The sequence below is a fragment of the Biomphalaria glabrata genome, chromosome 3 (assembly GCF_947242115.1).
Source record: "Biomphalaria glabrata chromosome 3, xgBioGlab47.1, whole genome shotgun sequence".
In the NCBI taxonomy this organism is placed as follows: domain Eukaryota; kingdom Metazoa; phylum Mollusca; class Gastropoda; family Planorbidae; genus Biomphalaria; species Biomphalaria glabrata.
The window spans coordinates 933729-950292 of record NC_074713.1 but is presented as its reverse complement, the minus strand read 5'-3'; the positions used below and the strand labels follow the sequence as shown (position 1 = coordinate 950292).

Below are 16564 nucleotides of genomic sequence, written 5' to 3'. Positions count from 1 at the left end.
TTAAACAGAAAGGAAACCCTAATACTGTATGATGGAATAGATTATTATTATTAAATTATTATAGCTTTTATATAGCGCTACTTTCAAACTTCTAGCATGCTCAGAGCGCTTTGGTCCAATCTCATTTGTGGACCAGTGGGGAGGGGTATCGTGCTGCCCGAGTCGGGTGTCGAACCTCGAGCCCCCCTTCTAGGTAGCCAAGACAAGCCAAGTTCAAGCGCACTTAGCCGCTCGACCACGCTTCCCACTATCATGCAGAACGACAACACTTGAACAGTGGAAAGAAAACGAGCTGCTGTCGGTATCTGAGAAGAAGGCAGGGTACTGTCAAGTAAAACCTATTTCTCTAACACAAGAGTTTGTTAGGCAGTGAACATGACGTAAAGACCAAAAAAAGAAAATGCAAAAGGTGGTAATTTTAAGTATTCATTTAAAAAAGAAAAATTTTTAAATAAAAGCGTGACATTGATCGACTTTTTTTAAATTTTTTTTATGAAAGCAGACATTGGCCGTCCCGTCCCGTCCGGATATTTTATGAAAAGCGAGACAGACGGTCCGAAGCGGGACTGTGACGCCTAAGTCTGGTCACCTTATCTAGATGATGATTTTCGGTTTCGCAATATCTGCCAAATAAAATGTTTCATCAAATACTTGCTATATTCTTGCTAGATTTATGTTTAAAAAAATATACAAAGAATGCTAACTTAAATTATAACTTTTATCTTATATCTTATCAAATACATTTGACACATTGAAATTCTTATCCAATACTTCTTGTTTTCTATTTTGTTTTAAGTTTTCGATTTGTGGGCCCCAATTACTCTCAGTCAGGCTCTGATTCATTGAACCCCTTCGCGCCATGGTTGCTAGATCTACGCCAAATTTAGATTTTGTGTTTACTTTTTCTATGAAAGCCAGTTATTGTTTTACTTCCCGTTAAAATTTGCATTAACGGAGACCCGGAACTATTACCAGTAGGAATGATGCGAAAACGAGGCCTGGGTGAACTGAAATGACTGACAATAAGACGAATGAACCCTGATTAGGGGTTAATCATATGTTTATTTCATTTAAGATCTTGAATTTCTTTACTTCTGAAAACATGTGATAGGATTGTATTTGTTGCCTATCCTAGCACCTAGGAGCTTTTAGGCTACGTCGACCTACAATTCTTTTACAAAAATAAAGTGGTAGATCTGACTAATCAAATGTCAAAAGATTGAATAAATTTACTTATTTAGAAAATCTGTGAGTCTAGATTCAAGATTGCGTTGTTGTTTTTTTACCTGTGCTTATTCATGGCTTACGACGCTATAGTCTTATAGTGTGTATTTTAGTGAAATAGACCAGCCAAAAAGTGATGTGTAAATCTATATAATTACATTAAAATCTAGATTTTATAAAAGTTAAGACAATGACTAGATCTAGAATAATCTAGATTCTCTAGTTCCAGTTAATTGTGAAAGACGAGTTATCAAATTAAAATGATCTACGTCTCTAGTCTATCAACTTATTTCTAATCTAGATCTAGATCTAATCATTTTATTTTCAACCATTTGCTTTTGTTCACTGACTTTTAACTTTTGGATTAGAATTTTCATTCTTATAACTAAATTGACTCAACGTTGTATTGATCTTCAAGTTCAAGTGGAGTCTACCTACTCTCAGGACTTAAGGTAGATCAGATTCTAGTTTAAATATTCATCACTACAACAAAGAAATCTAACAAAAACAAAGAAAATGGCCGACGTTGACCCAGAGACTCTATTGGAGTGGCTCCAAATGGGCCAAGGAGATGAAAGGGATATGCAGTTAATTGCATTGGAGCAGTTATGCATGCTTTTACTTATGTCTGATAATGTGGATCGTTGTTTTGAAAGGTAATTACATCTAAATATGAAGCTAGTTAGTTAAAATTTAAAAGACTATTATAAGAGATCTACTAGCTAGAGACTAGACTAGACCAATGAGAGTTAATACTAAGTTACTAAGCCTTATTACTAAGGCTGACTGTCTAAGTCTAAGGCTAATAAATTTATATACTAGGCCTAACTAAACCTTGCTTGGCAGCTAATAGAATCTAGATCTACTACTGTAGTTCTAGATGTAGATCTAGATTCTATGGGCTGGATCAAGTAAACAATTGTTTATTTGTAAACAAGGATGTTACATAAAAAGTTGCCTATTAGATCTATATCTTAAATTTAAAGTTAATTAAGTTAATGGCATGGGTTGTTCTGTAAGTCTTCCATGTCATGGGGTAGTGTTGTTGTTTACATTAATGGCCTCATTTATTTCATTATAATTTGAATGTGAAAATAGTCTAGATCTAGACATCCTTCAGTAATATCAAGTTTGTTATCTTATCCTATATAGTACAGATGTTACTTCAAAAAAGAAGATGATTATGTCCTATGCCTCATGCATCTTTTTTTTTTACCTTTACCTTTACCTATCCCTTAGTCTGTTGGACCTTTGTTGACCGTCTTTCTCCATTCCTCCCTTTTTTTTTTGCCTTGTTTAGAACCTCTCTCAATGGCATTCTTTAATGTTGTCCTCCTATCGCTTTTTCTGTCTGCCTCTTCTTCTAGTCATGCATATTAACCAATGACCTAAATTCTGCCAAGTCACTGGTTTTCCTAGCTAGCTTAGGCAACTCATTCCATGGCTCTAATAAATAGTGCTAGGGAAGAAGGAGCATTTGTACAAATTTGTCCAAGCATATATATGGAAAAAGGAATGTGCCTTTATCTGTGTGTTTTTCTGAGTATTTTATTAAATTTTGTTTTTGTACTTGAAGATTATGGTTCAGTGTTTTATGTTTGATTGCTACTTTACTTTTGAGTCTTCTATCCTGAAGGCTTTCTAAATTTAGTGATTTTACTAAAAGTGTTACTCTAGTCAAATGTGAATATTCATTTGTTATGAATCTCACTGCTCTATTTTGTGTCTGTTCCAGTTTCTTAATGTTTTCTTGAGTTGAGGGGGTCCCAAACAGAGGATGCATATTCTATTATTGGCCTAACCAAGGTTAAATAACATTTTAGTTTTATGTTCTTATTTGATTTATAGAAATTTCTTTTAATAAACCCTAATGCTTTGTTTGATTTTTTGATAGTTTCATCAATATGGGGATTCCATGACTGTTTTTCATTTATTATAACACCTAGATATTTTGCATTTTTAGTCTGTGTTACTGTTTACCATGAATTAGATAAGTGGAATTAATTTGTTTTAGTTTTTTTGCTACTCTTAATAACTGACATTTTTCTGGGTGGAAAGACATGCTCAAATTTGATTCCCATTTCTGTAATTCATCTAATACTCTTTGTAAAATTTCTGTTGTATATATTATGCAATCCTCTGCAAATAATGACTTTTGTTCCTGAACTTATGCAATTTGGTAAATCATTTATGTAAATTAAAAATTGTAGTGGACCTAAGACTGTTCCTTGAGTTACACCTGAGTTTACTGTTATTGGTATTGATTTATTATTAGAGTTTGTTCTCACTCTGCAGCTGTCTGCTTACTTTTTGGGTTAGGTGTTTAATGCAGTTTGGTGTAGTTGTGTTAGGTTGCATTTATTCCAGAGTAAGATTTTTCTTTTGGGTTTAGTATTGGCTACTGCTTTTATCTGACTGTGTATTTTAATGATATAATGGTCTGATATTCCAGGGATAATATCATAATCTACTACTAATCCAGGTCTGTTGGTTATCTTATCTTCTTATCCAGGGATAATATCATAATCTACTACTAATCCAGGTCTGTTGGTTATCTTATCTTCTTATCTTATATAATACAGACGTTACTTCAAAAAAGAAGATGATTACATCCTATACGTCATGCATTTAGTCATGCATATTAACCAATGACTTAAATTCAGCCAAGTCACTGGTTTTCCTGGCTAGCTCAGGCAACCCATTCCATGCTCTAATAGCACTAGGGAAGAAGGAGTGTTTGTACAAATTTGTCCTAGCATATGGGACGAGGAATGTGCCTTTATTTTTGTGTCTTTCAGAGTATTTTATTAAATTTTGTTTTTGTATTTGAAGATTATGGTTCAGTGTTTTATGTATAATTGCTACTTTATTTTTGAGCCTTCTGTCCTGAAGGCTTTCTAAATTTAGTGATTTTACTAAAGGTGTTACTCTAGTCAAATGTGAATATTCGTTTGTTATGAATCTCACTGTTCTATTTTGTGTCTGTTCCAGTTTCTTAATGTTTTCTTGAGTTGAGGGGTCCCAAACGGAGGATGCATATTCTATTATTGGCCTAACCAAGGTTAAGAAGAGATCAAATGTGTTGTTTACTCTAGTTGTTTTTAAAATGATTTGATCTAAACTTAGGTTGTAAACAAGGATGTTACATAAAAAGTTGGATGTTACATAAAAAGTTGCCTATCTTAAAGTTAATCAAGTTAATGGCATGTTACAATAATTTGATCTAAACTTAGGTTGTAAACAAGGATGTTACATAAAAAGTTGCCTGTCTTAAAGTTAATCAAGTTAATGGCATGTTACAATAATTTGATCTAAACTTAGGTTGTAAACAAGGGTGTTACATAAAAAGTTGCCTGTCTTAAAGTTAATCAAGTTAATGGCGTGTTACAATAATTTGATCTAAACTTAGGTTGTAAACAAGGGTGTTACATAAAAAGTTGCCTGTCTTAAAGTTAATCAAGTTAATGGCATGTTACAATAATTTGATCTAAACTTAGGTTGTAAACAAGGATGTTACATAAAAAGTTACCTATCTGAAAGTTAATCAAGTTAATGGCGTGTTACAATAATTCACTGTTTGATATTGATATGATTGTTTTGTAGATCTGCTAGTACTAGATCTAGACATACATCTTACATGATCTTATCATAGGCATAGGAAGACATTGCCATTATTGAATATTGTCATGTCATGTATTAGACTATGCCTATAACCACCTGACTTATTTTAAAGTGGGTCAGAGATTTGGAACAGCCACATTAAACTAGTGTTTAAAGAAACTCTTGAGATCTAGATTGAAAGTAGTGGAAGTATAAATGTAGATCTAATACTCCTCCTAGATTATCACAATATGTTTCTACAAGAAAATAGACCTACATATCAGGACATATGATCTAACTGTTGATTCCAATCTTACCATCTTCACCATAAAAGGTAGATTTGTTATGTCCAGAACTGAATAGGTTGGACATTACTAATTCATTTGAAAGAAACTAAGGCAGAAAAAGTCCATACAAAGTATCTTAGTTTTAAAATTAAACACCTAACCTTAAAAGCCAGCAGACAGGATGCTTTATGAACACACATAAACAAAGTAATCTCTATAGATAACAATAAAATATTGGTCATATATTAAACAACACAGTAGCCTCATTAAAAAAAGACAAAGTAACACATATTGATAATGAAACTAAAGCAAACATTCTAAATAATTACTTTGCATCAGCATTCTCAGTCCCAGGAGACAAAAGACATTTAAACTTCAACTCCAAAACCTTGGAGATATAGATATACTTAAGAAAAAATGGTCCAAAACGAATTAATATAAAACCAAATGTATAATTTTAATCAACTGGACCTGGTGGTACTCCAACAAGATTACTCAGGGAGAACTAAGTGACGAGTTAGCACTAGTGTTCAAAATGCTTTTTCAGGCATTGGTTAATTAATGTTCTATGTTTATTACAGAGGGGTTAGATAATAATGAACTAACAGATGTCATTTCATTAGACTTCTCTAAGGTTTTTGACAAATGTTACCACAATAGCTTGCTTAGAAAGTTATAATATCTTGGCATTACTGGTCCATTACTCCAATAGATTCAGGACTTCCTTATAGATAGAGAACAAACAGTGATAATAAATGACTCCAAATCAACACCAATAAGCTCAGGTGTACTTTAAGGAGCTGTTTTAGGCCCCCTACTGTATAAATGGCCTACTTAACTGCATTAGTTTAGGAACAAAAGTGAGACTATTATGCAGATAATTTCATAAAATTTAGAACAATAAAAAACAACACACCATACTGAAATTTTACAAAGAGCATTAGATGAATTACAGAAATGGGATCTCCCCTCAACTCAAGAAAACATAAAGAAAAAAGAATATGCATAAAATAGAGGTGCAGGATTGATAATAAACATTTACATTTGACTAGAGTAACACCATTAGTAAAATCACTCAATTTAGAGACACTTCAGCCAAATACTGAATCATAACGTAATTAAATAACAAAATAAAACACATCCTATTAAAAATACTCAGAAAGACACAAAGATAAAGGGATATTTCTTCATCCATTCTAGGACAATCTTTTACAAATGTTCCTTCTGCCAGATGAGTGTAGAATGGGTTGCCTAAATCGGCCATGAAAGCTAATGACTTAGCAGAGTTTGTCTCTAATTAAAATGCATGACTAGATTGACACGTGGATAGGTATAGGACTTAATTATCTTTTCTTTCTAGTTGTCTTCCCTTGTAAAGGAACTTCTGTAATTGGATAATGATTTATGGTTTACGGTAGCAGAGAATTTCTTTGTCATTTTGTCATTCTATCAGATATTCTGTTTACTACATAGGCCAGATAATTTATTTTTCAATGTTGAATTTTGAGTTATAAATTCTTTCTATACCTAGAATATTTATCAAGTAATAATGACAAGTGTTTCAGAATGTAAATACTTTAAGTACAAGACAATAGTTCATCTTCTAAGTAGGATCAAATTTGTACATTGTTTGTGAGAAATGTCAACTCAAAATTTTTTGAAAAAGTCATTTCATAACGTGATTCTTCTACTTCACAATCTATTGTCTGAGTGACAGTATTTCGGCATACTCTTGTACATTGTTTTGTTGGTGACTTTCGTGTAACAGAAAAAAAATCTTACTTAGCATGAAGATGATTTTAGCACTATAGCATCCTTCTTTATTAGACTTCATTTAATAAGCGCATTGTCCAGTCCACCTCTTTTTAATGCAACCTTTTTTTTTTTTTTGACACACTCTGCTTACTATGAGAAAAAGTGCACTGCAGATGCATAGGAGGATGAATGTCTGCACTGCTCCCTCCTGGGGGGTTCCTTTTTGCATTCCAATCTCCAGAAAGAATTTTTTCTATGCAAAACAATGTAAAAATTATCTACAAAACAATTTTGTCCTTTTTAGAAAAGACTAAATGGATTAGCTTTAATAAACACTTATTACGTACATTGTAAATATATGTTCAAAGAAAAACTGGAAAGTAGTCTGTAAGTTTCATTACATTCTGAAAACCTTCCCATCTGTAAGTTTCATTACATTCTGAAAACCTTCCCATCTGTAAGTTTCATTACATTCTGAAAACCTTCCCATCTGTAAGTTTCATTAAATTCTGAAAACCTTTCCATCTGTAAGTTTCATTACATTCTGAAAACCTTCCCTTCTGTAAGTTTCATTACATTCTGAAAACCTTCCCTTCTGTAAGTTTCATTACATTCTGAAAACCTTCCCATCTGTAAGTTTCATTACATTTTGAAAACCTTCCCTTCTGTAAGTTTCATTACATTCTGAAAACCTTCCCATCTGTAAGTTTCATTACATTCTGAAAACCTTCCCTTCTGTAAGTTTCATTACATTTTGAAAACCTTCCCATCTGTAAGTTTTATTACATTCTGAAAACCTTCCCTTCTGTAAGTTTCATTACATTTTGAAAACCTTCCCTTCTGTAAGTTTCATTACATTCTGAAATCTTCCCTTCTGTAAGTTTCATTACATTTTGAAAACCTTCCCATCTGTAAGTTTCATTACATTCTGAAAACCTTCCCAGACCCCACTTACAGCATTCCCACAAATCCCAGTTAGCTAACAAACAAAAAAAGTTCCCCTTTCAGATCTTGTGATCTATATGTTAGATAATGTTAAGGTCATCTGTTTCCTTGGCCAACGGTTAATAAGCAGAGTGTCAACCGCGTTTACTTTCCCCAACTTAAAAAAAGTCATTTACCCGAAATAAAAAAATCTCCTGTCTTCTCTCAGAGATTTGAACCCAGGACCCTAAGTATGAAAGCCAAGCGGTTAACCACTCAGCCCCCCCCCCCTCCCAAGCTAAGGGGAGTGCAATAGATTTTTTTGTATCTGTTTGGTTTGAGGATAGGTGCACTGGTGAAAGTTTGGGAAACACTGGTTTAATTGTAGCATCATTATTAACAACAGATTTGACCTTGTTATTCTTGACCATGACCTTTAAGAGATAGATAACACGGAGAGTAAACAGCTCTAGAAGTTGTTTGGATCACTTAGGGGGAAACTACTCATCTAGTGCTTCTTTATTTTCCAAATGATTACTAATCAAATAACATACTAAATTTGAAGTATTTTTAAAGAGATTGAATAGCATGGTCTTTAGTACTTACATTTATAAACATGCATATAACAATAGTCATAAGTACACCACCATTGTGACTTTAGATCAACTTTTTATAAGGAAAACTAAAGCGGTATCCCTAAGTTATTTCTGGGCAATAGAGGCAGCACTAAAACAAAGGCTAGATAATATACATTATAACTACAACCCAAGAAAAGAGATGCAGTTTTTTTTTTTTATCTCAGAAGCAACCACTTAGTCTAAGAGCTGTGCCCTTTTCTAATGTGGTACTGGAGAGCTGAATATCTTAGAAAACTAACCTTACAAATCCATCACACTAGATCCCGAGGGGTCTGATACCCTCTTCTCTTTATCATCACAATATCAGCCCAACCCCCGATTTTATTGCATTTATGTGTGTCAGGTATCAAACAGAAAGAAGAATAAAGTTACTAAACCCCCCAGTAGCAACTTATAGTAGGCTAACTATAGAATACATTATTTATTTATATTTGTGGTTAAAATTTTATCTCTATCGTTGATCTGTTCTACCAGTTGCCCACCAAGAACATTTCTGCCAGCTCTGTGTCGTATATTTCTCGATGAGTGCGCCCCTGATAACGTGTTGGAGGTGACGGCTCGAGCCATCACTTACTACCTGGATGTTTCAGCAGAGTGCACCAGAAGAATTGTTGCAGTGGAGGGTGCTATAAAGGCACTGTGCAATCGACTTGTTGTTGCTGAGATGTCCTCCAGGACAAGTAAAGACCTAGCGGAGCAATGCATTAAAGTAAACCTTTCGTAATTTTTTGTTTGAAGTCGCGTGAAGCTTGATATAGTAAAATTTGGGGTAAAACATTAGTATTGTAAGCCAGATCTTGAATTCTAGTGGAGGCTAATATCTTCAAGTTTTAAGAATCTCTGAGTTCACTCAACTTGAATACGAATCTTTTTTTGGGGAAAAGTAAAAGTATTATTGTGATGATCATGTGACCTATTTATAAACCGTGGGTCTCAGAAATATAAATTTTTATCTTCTTCCCCACTGAACAATAGACTTGATTGGAAAATGTACTTTTCAGTTTTGTTTCATTCTCATTATTATCAAATAAAGGAAAACAAAATATATTTTTTTAACTAAGGCATGTAAGAACATTTTTGTGATTTCAAATCCTAATTACTCTAAAATTAATTCAACTAAATATAATTTGCTTATGAAAAAACAAATTTCTTACAGTTGCATAAATTTCTGTGAAATGTGTTTTAATTGTGTATTTTTCAATCAACATTATCACTAGGTTTTAGAACTGATATGTACACGTGAATCAGGTGCTGTGTTTGAAGCTGGAGGTCTGAACTGCGTGTTGACATTTATCAGAGAACATGGCTCTCAGGTAGGCTGCTAGACACTTAAGGACAAGGCTTTCATATATACTAGACACCCTATAGTAGAGCTAACTTGTAGGCTTATTTATAATATACATGTTATTAAAAAAATACGTAACACTAAAAAAGATAGTTTCAAATTTGCTTCCAATTGTTCTGAATATTTAAATTACTTCTAGGTTCACAAAGATACACTTCATTCATCAATGACTGTTGTGTCCAGATTGTGTGGGAAAATGGAACCTCAGGATGCAGCACTGGAAACTTGCATAGAGTCTTTGTCCACTCTGCTGGATCATGATGATTCTTTTGTGAGTCTTTTGGTTGGCAGTAACAGACAATTAGGTTGACTTTTTAACTTTGAGCTATTCCTTGATGGCAGAATGAATTCTGCTGCATTACATAAGTTACATTGGATGTACCAGATTCTTACTGAAGAATTTAGTCACTCTTTATCTTATTACATGCATGACGCATAGGACGTAATCATATTCTTTTTTGAAGTAACGTCTGTACATAAAGATATATTTGTTTGTACTAAACTAGTTTTTATGATTTTGATTTAAACAAAAAAGTTTTAATTACTTTTTTTTTTGAGCTTGGAGAGTAAGCTATTCCATCTATTTACATAGGATAAATATGCCGTATATGTGCCACATTTTTCGGACAGAAATTTATATTTAAAAAAAAAACACTTAAGACCTGCAAATACTTTTTTATCCATTAGTTTGCATAGAAAAAAAATTGAGCATCAAAATTTGACTAGTTTTGTTAATTATATATTTAATGCTTACACCTTAGGTTGCAGATGGAGCTTTACGTTGCTTTGCTTCACTAGCAGATCGCTACACAAGAAGATCATTGGATCCTGCTCCATTGGCTCGCCATGGACTTATTCAAGACTTGTTATCAAGGCTCCAGCGTGTGGCCGAGACCTCTCACAATCAGTCCACCACCGCCACCCCCGGTAAAAGCACGATCATCGGAGACAGCAAGACCAGTCCCAGTGTTTCAACTGTGATAAGCTTATTGTCGACTCTGTGCCGGGGCTCTCCTGGAATCACCCACACTTTGCTGCGCTCGAATCTCCCTGAAGCGATTGAGAGTGGCCTGAGAGGAGATGAGAGGTAAACTATGGGGAGGAGTTGAGCAATTAACACTTTAAGTTAATTAAGTAACAAGTATATCCTAAGTGGGAGTACGGTAATAGCTAACTTGTCCATATGTCTCTTCCAAAAGATGCTGTCTTGACACAATGAGATTTGTCGACCTTCTCCTGGTCCTGTTGTTTGAAGGTCGTCAAGCACTGCCGAAGACAGGAATGGCTGCCATTACCAGCCGTCTGCCAGGACTGCGTCGTACTGACAGTTCTAGCGACAGGTCCCACAGACAACTAATAGATTGTATTCGCAGTAAAGACACTGATGCTCTCATTGATGCTGTTGATAATGGTAGGTAACTCCAGCTGTTGAAATAGTTTATCTCCCTTGTGGCCTAAAATTTATTAATTATTGATGTTGTTAACAAATTGTGAGATGAAAGCTTTAGTAAAAACAAGTCAGAAACCAAGAAGAGCCTCTGCTTTAATTCTGACTATCGTGGATTTCATGAAACCTGACATTATCTCCAATCTTTGTCATATATGTTTCTCATTACTTAGTGGTCATGTGCTCATTGATTAACCTAAAAACTAGCTTAGGGAAAAGTTATTTAACACTACCAATCAGAAAAGGATTCTTTTTTGTTTGTTACTCTAGATATTTAATAATAAAAATGTGCTGTTGAATGACATCATAATCTAAGTGTTATTAGTAAAATGTTGTTCTATGACTCATCAGGTTTTGAAGTCAATTTTATGGATGATGTTGGACAAACTTTATTGAACTGGGCATCTGCTTTTGGCACACAAGAAATGGTGAGTCCATCGTCTGTACTGAACCAAGATTGCACACAACAGCCGTAGAAGCAAACATTGTATTAAGATATTTAGATGATTATTGATTTTTTTTATATGTCGATTTATTGTTTTGCAACTTACTAAGTAATGGTGGAAGAATTAAAATTGTACAGGATATCTTGGTAGCATAACTTTATTCTTCTAGAGCTACTTTTTCATGATGTTTTTGTAGTCCAGAGTCACACATTGTTATTAAACATCTGTAGTGATAAAGTTTTTGTTTTAAATAGTATTTCATGTTATAGAATTGAACACTAGCAGGGTCTCTGTTGATATGAAACTTGTATGTGTAGGTGGAGTTTTTGTGTGAAAGAGGAGCAGACGTGAACAGGGGACTGAGATCCTCTTCTCTTCACTACGCTGCATGTTTTGGAAGACCTCAGATTGTCAAAGTAAGTAGTCTTTTACAGATTTAAGTTTTTGTCAATCCAATAGCTCCTACTGCAGTATCGTGCGATGTTTATGGTAGAGTCATAAATACAGTAGAATGCGTCGGGACGCTATCAACAGTTTTTTTATTTATTTTCCTGTAAGAAGAACTCACCATGCCCCATTTAGAATAAGAACGAGAGCATGTTGACTTTTTTTTATAGTGAAAACTAGATGTGTATTGCTTTTTTATTTTTTAAAAACTACTTTTTCAAACAAACAGGCATTTAGCCCCATTGTATAAGCCCCCACCTGCAATTTTATATTCTAAAGGTATATAAAGTATATTGTTTGTTTTTTTAACAAGACATATTCTATTTTTTAAAGTAATTTATTTATATTTTTAAAAATAATTTTTGAAATTATTTTTTTTAAGAATTTTTTTTACTCAGAGCTGCTCCTCTTTACTTAGGGTATGTTAAAGATTTTTTTCAAACAGGAAATCGGTATAAACATGTAAAGTAGATGGCATTTAGTCTAGTAGTTAAATGTTCTGTGAGAAATCAGTCATATGTTGCAATGTTCCCAGACTTTGTTACGCTATGGTGCTAACCCTGACTTGAGAGACGAAGATGCCAAGACTCCTTTGGACAAGGCAAGGGAGAGGGGAGATGAAGGTCACAGAGAAGTTATCGCCATCCTTCAGTCTCCTGGTAAGCTTTGACTGTGTTTAGATGGACATGATGATTGTTTCAAGTGAATAATGTCATACTATGCAATAAAAACTTGATGCTGCTGATGTTTTTTTATTTACCATGAGTTATTTGGTAGTGTCTTAATATTTTATTAATGGATTAAATTGGCTGAATGTTAAAACTAAAATTGGCTCTCAAACTCTTGAGGGTTTTGAGTTGAATACTATTGGAGGCAGTCTTTTTGAATCAGGAATTTATGACAATGGGGCCTGTGGTCATTGTGCTGGTCAACACTGTTGGTCAGATAAGCAGAAACATGTCACGTCACCTGTTTTAATGTTCTCCAGGTGGACTTTAAAAAAATCTGTGTTTTTATCCTGGTGCTGGGTATTTTTGTGGTTATCAGATCTATCGTGCTGGTGTGAAAGGACATGGCACCTATGTCACAGTGGTCTTGTATATTGTTGCTGTGAATATTGTCACTTGTTTGTGTTTGACAGGTGAGTACATGGTACCAGTGACACGTGACACATCTATGGCAGTGTCAGTACCTGGGCCCTCCACTGCATCTGTCCCGGTGTCTGCCCCTGCTCCGATGGAGACAACAGAGAAAGAAAGAAAAGAAGAGAGCCAGGAGGTTGAGAAAGGGGAGACTAGTGAGGTCAAAGGTGACCCAGAGGTGGCGCCAGTGTATGTCAGACAGCTGCTGCCAGTGTTTACTGATGTTTTTCATGTCACAATGCTGTCATCTGTCAGGTCAGTTTTAGAATTTCAATGTCAGAAATGTTAGTCTTGCATTTTTTTATTTGGTCTTAGTGAGTCAGTAAAATGTTTAAAGTTTTTTTAGTCTCTTTATTTGGAAAGAGAGTTGAATAAGAAAGTTGACATTGTGAGAGTTTACGAGAGCTTTGAGATATTATTACTATAGCTTTGTACTAGAGAAAACTTCCTATTTGTTATGTTTAGGAAGGCCAGCCTCTCTTTGATCAGAAAAATGTTGCATTACATTGACCCAGAACTTCTGTCAGAAATGACTGGACCAGAGTTTCCTTCGCCCAATTTTGCGGCTTCTTTGACAGAGGTGTTGTCAATAGTACTAGATGCAGAGGTAAGTGTCTTACTTTGTTTACTGAGCTGAAATTCGAGCATTAACATCTTGTAAACATTTTGTGAGGTTCTTTCCAAGTGCAATTAGAGTATTGAGTATTAGTCTGTAAGATAAGATGAACATCCTTAGTATTGAACAATCATTTTTTTCATGTCCTGTCATTTGTTCTTTCTGTTTCGCTCTGATGGGACAAAAACGTACCGAATCATTATGCATGTGAATCAAAAATCTTCTTTTCAGGAGGATGACGATGGCCATATGATAGTGCTACAGATCATGCAAGATCTTATTTTGAAATGCCAGGATGTTTTCCTGGAACACTTTGCCCGCCTTGGGCTCTTCTCGCGGGTGCTGGCTCTGGCTGGGCCTGCTCCACAGGAAGAGGAGGGAATTAAGGCTAAAGAAGAAAAAGTGAGTCAATTGTTTGATCTAATCTGAAGTTTTGTACATAGAGTATTGATTGGGGGGGGGGGGAGACAATTATAATAGAAAAATGATCTAGGGTACCTTGAGCTTGATGCTGCCAATTTCATCATCATTTCATTCTTATTTTTAAAAAAAACAACACATAATTACTTTCAACATTTACAGTCATTATATTTGTGTTTTGAAAGGAAGACCTACTCCAGCATTGCTATTAGAGTTGTAGTTTTTAGTTACTAGGTAAAGATCAGAGAAATTATATGTTAGGGGCTGGAGCCTTAAGTCACACACACACACACAGCTAGACTTGATACACATCACTTCTTCATAACAGCAAATCATGCCATTTACCAGACATCCACACAAATCATGGGTAGTAACAACTAACCCAGTCCATCAGTTGGTCAACACAGGATATATTTACAGGACATGGATCACTTCTCTCAGCACAAATATAATAATATACTGGTCAGTGTGTCCTGCAATTTTTTTTTTTTTTACACTTCTCTTATGAAAACAAAAATCTATCAAGAAAATAAGATGAAATATCTACATCAAAGTTCAAACATATCAATGCCATGTAATAGCTGTCAAATGTCTTAGTTGAAGTTTTTATAAGACAAAGAAAGTAATAGCTGTCAAATGTCTTTATGTCAAATGTCTCGATGATCCCGGGCTCACACCCTGCCTGCTCCCATCCCCTGTCGTCCTGCGGGAAGTAAATTATCTTTAACTCTGAAGGAACATCTGTAACTTGTAAAACATGTTACAAAACATTTACATTTTTATTTAAGTATTGATCGGACAGAGTAATAGCTGTCAAATGTCTTTGTTTAGGTTTTGATTGGACAGGGTAATAGCTGTCAAATGTCTTTGTTTAGGTTTTGATTGGACAGGGTAATAGTTGTCAAATGTCTTTGTTTAGGTTTTGATTGGACAGGGTAATAGCTGTCAAATGTCTTTGTTTAGGTTTTGATTGGACAGAGTAATAGCTGTCAAATGTCTTTGTTTAGGTTTTGATTCGACAGGGTAATAGCTGTCAAATGTCTTTGTTTAGGTTTTGATTGGACAGGGTAATAGCTGTCAAATGTCTTTGTTTAGGTTTTGATTGGACAGGGTAATAGCTGTCAAATGTCTTTGTTTAGGTTTTGATTGGACAGGGTAATAGCTGTCAAATGTCTTTGTTTAGGTTTTGATTGGACAGGCTAATAGCTGCCAAATGTGAGTTTAAAGTTTTTATTTGTCATTAGGAGGAGGAGGAAGTGAACTTGTCAGATGCCACAGAGATTGTGGCTGGGCGACCGTATCACTGGAAGGACTGGTACATAGTCCGAGGCAGAGACTGTCTCTACCTCTGGAGCGAGGGAACTGCTCTGGAACTAAGCAATGGCAGCAATGGCTGGTTCAGGTTTATATTGGACGGCAAGTTGGCGACCATGTACTCCAGTGGCAGTCCCGAAGGTGGATCAGACAGCTCGGGTAACTTTGTAATTTAGAAAATAGTTTAATTTAAACAGACATAAATTATTTAACATAGAAATTTTGTTGTGCAGTAATTAATTTAGACTTTGTTGAACAATTGTAAAAACCCCACAAAAAGAAATTTGGTATTCAAGAAATAGTACCAGCAACTTTGGCGACAAGTGTCTCCTCTGTTAGAACTTAGTTAAAAGTAAATAATAAAGTATAATAATAATAATACAAAGAAAACTTTGTGTAGGCAAATATTTATTTCATCATCACCTTTTGATAATTAAAATGCCTTAATCTTGTTACAATGGTCTATCTGACTTAAGTTTATTAAAAATAACAACTTTCAATTTGTGCATTTATTTTTTAATTGCATATTTGTTTATTGTAAAAAAAAAGTTTTTTTCTAATCAAAATGTTTAGACTTTAAAGAGTCTAACAACTCTTGATATCATTTAATGTAGTCTGTTATAATCTATATTAATATTGCTTTTGATTCCTATGCAACAGAAAATAGAGGAGAATTTTTAGACAAACTACAAAGAGCCCGCAGTCAGATTAAAATTGGCACCCCAAGTCAGCCCATTCTGTCTAAAGCTGGCCCTGCCAGACTTGTAGTTGGCAACTGGACATTGACCTGTAAGAAAGATGGAGAGCTTCAAATCCAGAATACAGATGGACAGCAGGTACTTGCAGATAGGAATGGATGTTATGAACTCGGCTAGAACTTTGTTTTATAAGTTAGGATAGGTCTAGATAGCACTTTGTCTTACGTATAAGTCTTGCTAATTGATTCTCTTTGACATTGC

The 16564-nt window shown here is 34.6% G+C and overlaps 1 protein-coding gene across 3 annotated transcripts in view; it reads left to right on the top strand.

Moving 5' to 3' along the window:
* The first annotated feature begins 969 nt into the window (after positions 1-969).
* LOC106052622 (E3 ubiquitin-protein ligase HECTD1-like) overlaps positions 970-16564 on the top strand; it is a 40901-nt gene continuing 25306 nt past the window's right edge. For 2 of the 3 annotated variants that reach the window (XM_056022818.1, XM_056022816.1), the window contains exons 1-14: positions 970-1880; positions 8903-9137; positions 9646-9741; positions 9913-10044; positions 10535-10860; positions 10973-11184; positions 11572-11648; positions 11984-12082; positions 12649-12772; positions 13255-13510; positions 13721-13862; positions 14103-14273; positions 15536-15764; positions 16266-16441. In XM_056022818.1, the coding sequence (XP_055878793.1) occupies positions 1741-1880; positions 8903-9137; positions 9646-9741; positions 9913-10044; positions 10535-10860; positions 10973-11184; positions 11572-11648; positions 11984-12082; positions 12649-12772; positions 13255-13510; positions 13721-13862; positions 14103-14273; positions 15536-15764; positions 16266-16441 (2415 nt within the window). In that variant the 5' untranslated portion in view covers positions 970-1740. The remainder of the gene's footprint in view (positions 1881-8902; positions 9138-9645; positions 9742-9912; positions 10045-10534; positions 10861-10972; positions 11185-11571; positions 11649-11983; positions 12083-12648; positions 12773-13254; positions 13511-13720; positions 13863-14102; positions 14274-15535; positions 15765-16265; positions 16442-16564) is intronic. The other variant, XM_056022817.1, reaches the window with a different exon arrangement.